Below are 7,898 nucleotides of genomic sequence, written 5' to 3'. Positions count from 1 at the left end.
CCTCCTCCTCCTCCTCCTCCTCCTCCTCCTCCTCCTCCTCCTCCTCCTCCTCCTCCTCCTCCTCCTCCTCCTCCTCCTCCTCCTCCTCCTCCTCCTCCTCCTCCTCCTCCTCCTCAACCTGAAGATTCGGTTGAACTGGATCAAGCGCGTGCACCTTCATCCCTCTCGCTGCCAAGTACATACTGATCATGCCGATGGAGCTCCCAACCTCCACTGCCGTCTTCCCTGTAGCAGATCGTAAAGAAGCAGACAACAGGCAGAAGCGAGTCATTCAATGCAGCAGAGCCAGCAGTAAGTTCAGGAAGAGAAGCAGAGTTCAAACACGGGTGCTGAGGAGGAGATATTCATGGCGAAGACAACATTGATGAGTAACCTGGACTGCAGCTGATCAATGAGCTCCTCTTTGTTGTTCCTTTCTCATCCTCTTCCTCGCCTCTGCTGCCTTGGGGTCCCAAGGACGGAACGCCGTCGCAAAGGGCATGGACTTCAGTCACACTGAGGAAATTTCGTCATCTTTCTCGTCCCATCCGCTCCTCCTTCTCTCCCTTTCCTCTTTTTCGCTGTCTCTACTGCTTCCTCTCTTCCTCTATCCACACTATCTTCCAGGTTCTCATCCCTTCTCTCGCCCCCACACTAGCACACAGAACACCTTGGATAGGTTCCTTCAGGGCTAAACAGATGCATCAAGATCCCCTTGCTCACAACCGCGTCTTCCTGGGGGTTGTGGAGGCTCAATAGATATTTCACGTGCTTCTCCTCTCGCTCTGACATGTAGGTGTCAAGAAACCACCAAATCCAAGGAGGAGGGGCAAGAAGAGAAGCTGAGGAGGAGGAGGAGGAGGAGCGATGGCGGATTCGGGTTCGGGGGCAGCATGAGTAGCAGCACAAGTAGCAGCACAAGTATAGCAGCTGGCTCTTACCGACATGCTTAAACTCTCCGTAGCCAGGTATGGATCCAACATTGTACTCCATCTCCTGCTCCAGCGTCATGCCAACTCCGCATGTCCTCCCGCCCAACCTTGAACAGCTGCCTCTGCTCATCTTGCATGCCACAAACTTTAGCCACCCTAGGAGGCAGCGTTCGTGCCTTGCCCTTCAAGAACTCGCTGAGGTCAACGAGCTCCTGGTGCAGAGATCCACTCTCGTCCTGTCCATGGCAGGTCAGAACTGACGGTTACACCATCGTTGGAGACCGACCACCCATCTTCGTCGACGTCTTGAAGGCTCTGGTTCAGTGCGCATCTTTCCTAAGTGACTGGCCTTCGCCTCGAGGATGGGGGAGGCCAAGGTGCCACTGAGCACGGTCTGGTAGTACACCACAGCTGGGGGGATCACGACCAGCATCCCAAGCATCAGGGCTTTGAGATACTTCACCATGTCGCCTTCTCCTCCTCGTTACATGTGACTACATGCCAGCCTTAGAGCTCCTGCCGACATGGATCAATGTTTGACATCGCGTCTGTTTCCCTCTCTCTGTCCACTCCTGCCAGTTCCATCTTTACACACTCCCTTCTATCCTGCCTCATCATCGCTCTCTTCTTCCAACTTCTCTGTTTCCCTCATCCCCCCCCAGCTCGTCGTCACCTTGCATGCTCCGGATTTTTACTTTAGTCATCAGCTAGCTTGATGGTCCGGTGCTGCTGCACGGGCCCGCCCGCCGGGCGGCCGGGCGGCGGCCCGCCGCCGCCGGGCCGCGCCCGCCGGGTGGCCCTCAGCACTTGAACTCAGTAAATCAGCCTTGTCGTGGACGGTGACCCCTCGACACTTCCGAGGCCATGAGCTCAGGGGGTAGGGGTGGTTCAATAATAATATTAAAGTTCCAAGGCAGCCCCAGTGGTACTTTTGAGTCAGCCTCGCAGTACCAGAATGTTGATACGACCCCCTGAGATTGAACTTTGAGAGGGTAGCTCATCTTCGGACCTTGCTAGGATGGGGGTAGGGTGGGGAGAAAGGGGGTGGGTGTTTGGCAGTATTGGCCCTAAGAACCAACGGCGATGCACCGCACGCGGCTAGTTGATGAGCCTTGAAGGAGGGGAAGTGGCTCGGAATGCGCGAAGATGACAGAAAGAGAAAGATGCAAAGAACAACCTGATAGATGAACACAAACATCTGAGCTGACTAGAAATCCCTGTGAAGGAACAGAAAGTCTGAACTACATCGCAGCATATCTGTAATATCTTCACTGTTGCTCCAAGTTGCTTAGCAGGACCTGAGGCTTCCTAAAGCACTGATGCCTGTCAAGAGGGTGAAAATGAATTCGAACCATTCACCCCATCCTTCCTCCCGCACTCGCGCGCCCGGCGTTCAGCGAGCACACTCTGCTCGGACTTTTATATCTCCACAGCAACAAAACAGGAGAGCTGAGAGGGAGGAGGAGTCGTTTCTAGATTATTCTTACGGAGACGCGTCAACCGAGTTTGATCCCTCGGATCCTAACAACGTTGTGGAGGACGACAGCGGTCTCGTCAAAGACTCAACCATTACAAAGATTAGGATGGGGGAGATGAGCAGGCTCTTAGACTCGAGGAGGAGGCGGATAGCTGTGCTGACAGCGGAGCTGTTTGACGCGAGGAAGAAGATCTTCGAGAAGGACCTTCAGATCGAGAACCTCAAGATCCTCTCCAACAAGCCCGAGAGGATGGATGCTGTGATCAGCCAGAGCTTTGCTCAGCCTCCCATCTCAGCCAGGAGCGAGGACAAGGTGAGAGTTGAGCCTCTGACTCCCAGACCGACGAGGAGAGTTGGACCAGCATCACCTGGGAAGAGCCGCAAGCCAGAGGTCAAGCGGAATCAAGTTCTCTCCGTGCTCAAAGGCTTCACTGAGCGGAACAAAGACACTGTCGCCCAGAATTCAGAGACGTCACAGAAAATCCAAGAGCTCAACAACGAACTCGAAGAGCTGAGATTGAGAAATTCTGAACTTCAGGATGAAATCCATGACCTCAAGTTCAAAGTCCAGCAGACCCCAGCACAACATCAACAGACGCCCAAGTTCTTGGTCAAGAGTAACAGTCACAACCACCTGCCGGACGCTTCTTCTTTTCCGAGCTCGATCTCTGCTGAGGTTGTGGAGAGGTTTCAGATGTACGAGTCGAAGATCTTGAGCTTGAAGGAAGAGCTTGCCATGGCAAAGTCAGCGCAGGTTCTTGAAGCCATCAGTGAGCAGAGCAGAGCTGAGAAGTCGGTGAGCGAGCAGCTCATAGAAGCACAACTCAACTTCAACGACGCGAAGCTCGAGATCATAGAGCTGCAGCGTGAGATTGTGGAGCTGAAGGGAGAGATTGAGCTGAGAGACAAGATGCTGGAGTTCAACAGCGAGAGATCGAAATCAAGGTTCGGGCGTGACGTCGAGATGAAGAAGAACCATGAGAACAAGGTCTTGGAGGACAGCAGGTATCAGACCCTCCTCAGCAAGTACCGCAACATTCAGAAGGAGGTGGCTACTTGCCGTCAGATCATCAGTGAGGAGCGCAAGACGAAGAAGCAGATTGACCCCGGGCTGACGCTGATCGAGTCGCAGCGAAGGCAGATCATGGAGCTCAAGGAGAAAGTGGACTCCATGTGCTCAGACCCGCTGTCGATCTTCATTGAGTACCATGGGGTGGAGACGAAGAGGAGCAGATTCTCCAGGAGCTACCAGATAGAAACAGAGAAGCTGAACCATTTCTCCGACCTCCAGCAGATCGCCAGCGCGTTCGAAGCGCACGTGAAAATCCTGCAGGACGAGATCTTCGAGCAGAAGAGTCGGGTGAGCCAGTGGCAGGAAGCCAAGTACGCAGTCGATGCTGACCTGAAAAGGACGAAACAAGAGCTGCTGCAAGCCAAGGTCGAGATCAAGAGGATGCTTGGAAACGTCGACGTAAACGCGACTGAGGTGAGGGAGAAGCTGAGGGCAGCCATGACGGAGCTGGCGCTGAAGCTCATCGAGCTGGGAGGGCTGCAGAGGAGGAAGAGGAACGGCTACGAGTCATACATCGCTCTCGACACCCTCAACCGAGCCATCAGCATCATCGAGAGCCTTCATGGGGGCTCGCAGGTTGAGTGGCCTCCTCCTGAAATGGTACCGCACATCTCGCGCCTGGAGCTCTCGACCGTGTACACTCAGATCGGGCTGACGCACTACGAGAACTTCAACTTCGTCGACGCCAAGAGGATCCTGGAGCTCGCGCTCAACATCCGCCGGCAGGAGGTCGGGGACGATGACGTTCAGACCCAGAAGTGGATCAGGTTCCTGCGCAAATGCGAGACTGAGGGAGGAGGGTCGGGATCGGAGACAAGCAGCCCAATGGCTCGAGCTGAGTCTCCGATGTTTGCGGGAGGACATGAGGATTCAAGCTTCTCCTCCCCTCCCCGCTGGGGCCATCAATTCAGAAGGGCCTCCAGTAAGCCTCGAGCCTCTTTCCAGCTGGAGCTGGACACGGAGCTGGAGCTGAAGGCGATCTTTGGGCTCGGGGAGGGGACGGAGGGAGGGGAGGACGGAGGCTTGCTGTCTCCTCGACGGCCCGGCCCAAAATTCCCCAAGAGGTCTGAGAAGCTCCAGAGTTCGTATGACTTCGAGACGGCGGGAGGAGAGTGAGGTGTGGAAGGATGATAGCTGACACTTGTTCTGCTCCTCTACTGATACAAGTTACCGTACGTGAGAGCGAGCGAGCGAAGACGTGTAGTTGTAGCTTTGAGCCAATGAGAGAGAAGAAGGAAAAGAAGAAAGGAAAGAAGGACATTGATGCTTTTCATTCCTAGTATTTAAACAGCTTCTCCATTTTCTCTACTTTCCGAATCGCTTCCTTGCTAGGGTACCTCCCAGACGAGGAAGAACTTGCAGCCAGGGCCTGCAGCAGCATGAGACAAGAGGAGGAGCAAGGGGGTCCATCACCTTTCCACCAATAGAAGATTGTGACCGCTGTGTTGCAAGAAAGAATTTCGTTAGTTGAGATACGCAGGAGCAGGAGCAGGAGCAGGAGCAGGAGCAGGAGCAGGAGCAGGAGCAGGAGCAGGAGCAGGAGCACGTGTTGCCCGTATTGTTGATCAAGAAGGAACAAGGCGACGGGAGAAATGCTGCGAACCTGAGGAATTCGGCTGACAGCAGAGGTCCGTATTTCCTGATGATCTTAAAGTTGTCGAGGTGCCCGTAGTCTCCTTCTCTATCCCCATGCTCGTAGTCCGACCTATTGCGCTTTCTTGACTTCTGCAGCAACAAAATCAGCCTGCTTCTCCTCGTCCTCATCCTCATCCTCCTCGTCCTCCTCGTCCTCGTCCACCTCGTTCTCCTCGACCTCCTATGTTTGGCCATTACCTGTGAGTTCTTGGAGGGAGCAGCCTCCTCCTGTGCGGCTGCATGCTGCTGCTGCTGCTGCTGCTGCTGCTTGTCGAGATCCACATGGCACAGGAAGGAGTGCCTAGGAGAGGGTCAGTGAGCTCGCGGGAGGACCAGGAGGATGAGAAGGGAAGGAGAGAAGTAGAGAGCACGTAAGGTGAGGAAAGAAGATGGCAGGAAGGGGGTTTTGCGGATGCTATGGGTGGATGAGCAATGCTAGGAGAGCGGGAGAAGGAGAGGGAGGCGGGAAGGCAGGAAAAGAGGAGGACAACAGAGGAGGCGGGAGCAGAACAGGAAAGCATGTCTTACCCCCACAGGATCATACTGTTGGGTTGGGTTGGATTGAAGGTAATTCCAGTGCAAGAATGAGAGTACCCGGAGAAGTAGTTCCCTCTCTTTCCCGCATGTCCGTCCTGCTTGTATCATGAGAACACGTTCAAGGTTACAGCGGGAGCAGGAGAAGGATGAGGAGGAAAAGGAGCAGCGAAGGGAGGAGCAGAGAGGAGAGGGAGGGAAGATAGCGAGAGTGCATAGCAAACGAGAAAGAGAAAGGGAACAAGAACAAAGAAACAGGAGGAGGGAGGAGAGTAAAGCGAAGAGGACGAGAGGGGGTAGAGAGGAGGACGAGAGGAGGTGGAGAGGGTGGAGAGGGTGGGGAGGATCAAGGGAAGAGAACAGAGGAGGGGAGTGGGAGGAAGAAGGAACTTACATTGATGTTGGTGAGCGCCTGATCTTTTAAATCGTAGAGAAAAACCTTGTTGTCGGAGGTTGCGATGACGAGAGAGTCCTGCGAGCACGTTATTTTCTTCTTCATGTCCACCAAATGCTGCTGCTCCTTGTCCTCCACCTCCACCTCCTCGTCCTCGTCCTCGTCCTCGTCCTCGTCCTCGTCCTCGTCCTCGTCCTCGTCCTCGTCCTCGTCCTCGCCTCGTCCTCGTCTGCTCTTCATATGTGTTCTCTTCCTACTCGATGTATTTGCCCAGGACCTCTACACCTCATTTACCTCCTGCCTCTCTCGTCCCTTCTCTTCTTCCTCGTTCCTCACCTTTACAGCTGCGTTCTCAGGAAGAAATCGCAACGCCGTCACCCCACCGGAGAGGTTCGAAACCTCAACGGGCTTCACCTCGTCGTCGTCCTCCTCCTCCTCAGCTAGTGACCAGACTTTGATTCTTCCTCCCAGATCGCATGTTGCCATCCACGTCCCCTCGGCATTAAGTGCCATCTTTACGATCCCAGCTTGCTCGCACGATGATGATGAAGAAGAAGAAGAGGAGAACTTTCTTATGATCTCCAGAGTGTTCACGTCCAACATGCAGACATCTCCAGAGCTCTGAACAACGACGAGCCGAGTGGAGTCGGGGAGGAATTGAACAGCCTGCGCTCCTCTCTCCCCAACTTTCTTGGGGAGCTTCAGCTTCCGAACGTCGAGGGAGCCATGGATGGTCCTGACGTCATAGAGCGACAATCGAGAGTTGTGTCCACATGCCACCCTGCGGCCGTCGGAAGAGATGGAGGCGCAAGAGATGTTGTCGTTGGCAAGCGTGTTGATTCTGAGTGCATACTTTGGCTCCTCGACCCACTCGCGGTCAGAGCCGACGGATCCCCGAGACGTCACCTGGAGGGACAGTGAGGAGGAGGGGTGGGGGAGGGAGCAACGAGGGAGCAGGGCGGGTACAAGGAGGAGGGGTAGGGCAAGCGGGAGGAGGAAGAGGGGTAGGGCAAGCGGGAGGAGGAAGAGGGGTAGGGCAAGCGGGAGGAGGAGGAGGGGTAGGGCAAGCAGGAGGAGGAAGAGGGGTAGGGCAAGCAGGAGGAGGAGGAGGGGTAGGGCAAGCAGGAGGAGGAGGAGGGGTAGGGCAAGCAGGAGGAGGAGGGTTGGGAGGGGTCATACCTCCCATCTCCACATGTCAAGTCCGTCTGACTGCCATGACAACATCCTCACTTCTTGATGTTTGTGCCCCCCCTCCCCGCTCCTCCCATTCTCTCCCTCCTTCACCGTCACCCTCCCGCTCACTGCCACACACGGCTGGGCTGGCCAAGGAGGAAGGCGGATGGATGCCATGATGGCGTTGGCTGTCTTGCCCTTCCCGAGGGCGAGCTTGACGGTCTTGTTGTGATCGTAGTGCTCGTAGGTGTACAGACACATCTGAGTGTCCACCCCTCCGCTCACAATGCATCGATGCAGCCGGCTGTAGTCGAGCTTTGCCGCCTCCCGAGCATGCGGGTGTGAGGGGTCGGCTGTGGGGACATACTTGCCGTTGATGTCCTTGGAGGAGGGAGCGAAGAACGATCCGGCCAGGCACAGGCAGCGGATGTCGTGTGTGTGAAAGCGGGAGGCTCCAGCAACAACCCAGCTGAAGACAGCTGGACTTGTTTCGTCTGCGTCTGCTGCCTCGATGATGCGCCTGTAGTGGACCACACGACCGTCGATACCCGCGGAGAAAACTTCGAACTGAAAGGAGAGAAGGAGAGGAGAGGAGAGGAGAGGAGAGGAGAGGAGAGGAGAGGAGAGGAGAGGAGAGGAGAGGAGAGGAGAGGAGAGGAGAGGAGAGGAGAGGAGAGGAGAGGAGAGGAGAGGAGAGGGACA

The 7,898-nt window shown here is 55.4% G+C and overlaps 3 protein-coding genes across 3 annotated transcripts in view; 1 reads left to right on the top strand and 2 right to left on the bottom strand.

Moving 5' to 3' along the window:
* GUITHDRAFT_141080 (hypothetical protein) overlaps positions 1 to 1,377 on the bottom strand; it is a gene marked incomplete at both ends in the record, with an annotated part of 2,674 nt that extends 1,297 nt beyond the window's left edge. The window contains 6 exons of the mRNA XM_005829604.1: positions 119 to 225; positions 374 to 495; positions 650 to 764; positions 921 to 975; positions 1,019 to 1,147; positions 1,198 to 1,377. Coding sequence (XP_005829661.1) covers positions 119 to 225; positions 374 to 495; positions 650 to 764; positions 921 to 975; positions 1,019 to 1,147; positions 1,198 to 1,377 — 708 coding nt within the window. The remainder of the gene's footprint in view (positions 1 to 118; positions 226 to 373; positions 496 to 649; positions 765 to 920; positions 976 to 1,018; positions 1,148 to 1,197) is intronic.
* Positions 1,378 to 2,494: 1,117 nt separating this feature from the next.
* On the top strand, positions 2,495 to 4,576 carry GUITHDRAFT_141079 (hypothetical protein; the record flags this gene model as incomplete). The annotated part of the gene is made up of 1 exon (XM_005829603.1): positions 2,495 to 4,576. The coding sequence occupies one exon, from the start codon at positions 2,495 to 2,497 to the stop codon at positions 4,574 to 4,576; it is 2,082 nt and encodes a 693-aa protein (XP_005829660.1).
* Positions 4,577 to 4,765: 189 nt separating this feature from the next.
* The window catches only part of GUITHDRAFT_141078 (hypothetical protein), a gene marked incomplete at both ends in the record, with an annotated part of 5,650 nt that continues 2,517 nt past the window's right edge, over positions 4,766 to 7,898 (bottom strand). The window contains 8 exons of the mRNA XM_005829602.1: positions 4,766 to 4,829; positions 4,874 to 4,900; positions 5,064 to 5,185; positions 5,294 to 5,396; positions 5,624 to 5,727; positions 6,024 to 6,257; positions 6,318 to 6,929; positions 7,203 to 7,763. Coding sequence (XP_005829659.1) covers positions 4,766 to 4,829; positions 4,874 to 4,900; positions 5,064 to 5,185; positions 5,294 to 5,396; positions 5,624 to 5,727; positions 6,024 to 6,257; positions 6,318 to 6,929; positions 7,203 to 7,763 — 1,827 coding nt within the window. The remainder of the gene's footprint in view (positions 4,830 to 4,873; positions 4,901 to 5,063; positions 5,186 to 5,293; positions 5,397 to 5,623; positions 5,728 to 6,023; positions 6,258 to 6,317; positions 6,930 to 7,202; positions 7,764 to 7,898) is intronic.

This window comes from Guillardia theta (assembly GCF_000315625.1).
Source record: "Guillardia theta CCMP2712 unplaced genomic scaffold GUITHscaffold_51, whole genome shotgun sequence".
In the NCBI taxonomy this organism is placed as follows: domain Eukaryota; class Cryptophyceae; order Pyrenomonadales; family Geminigeraceae; genus Guillardia; species Guillardia theta.
This window is presented reverse-complemented; position numbering and strand designations above follow the sequence as displayed.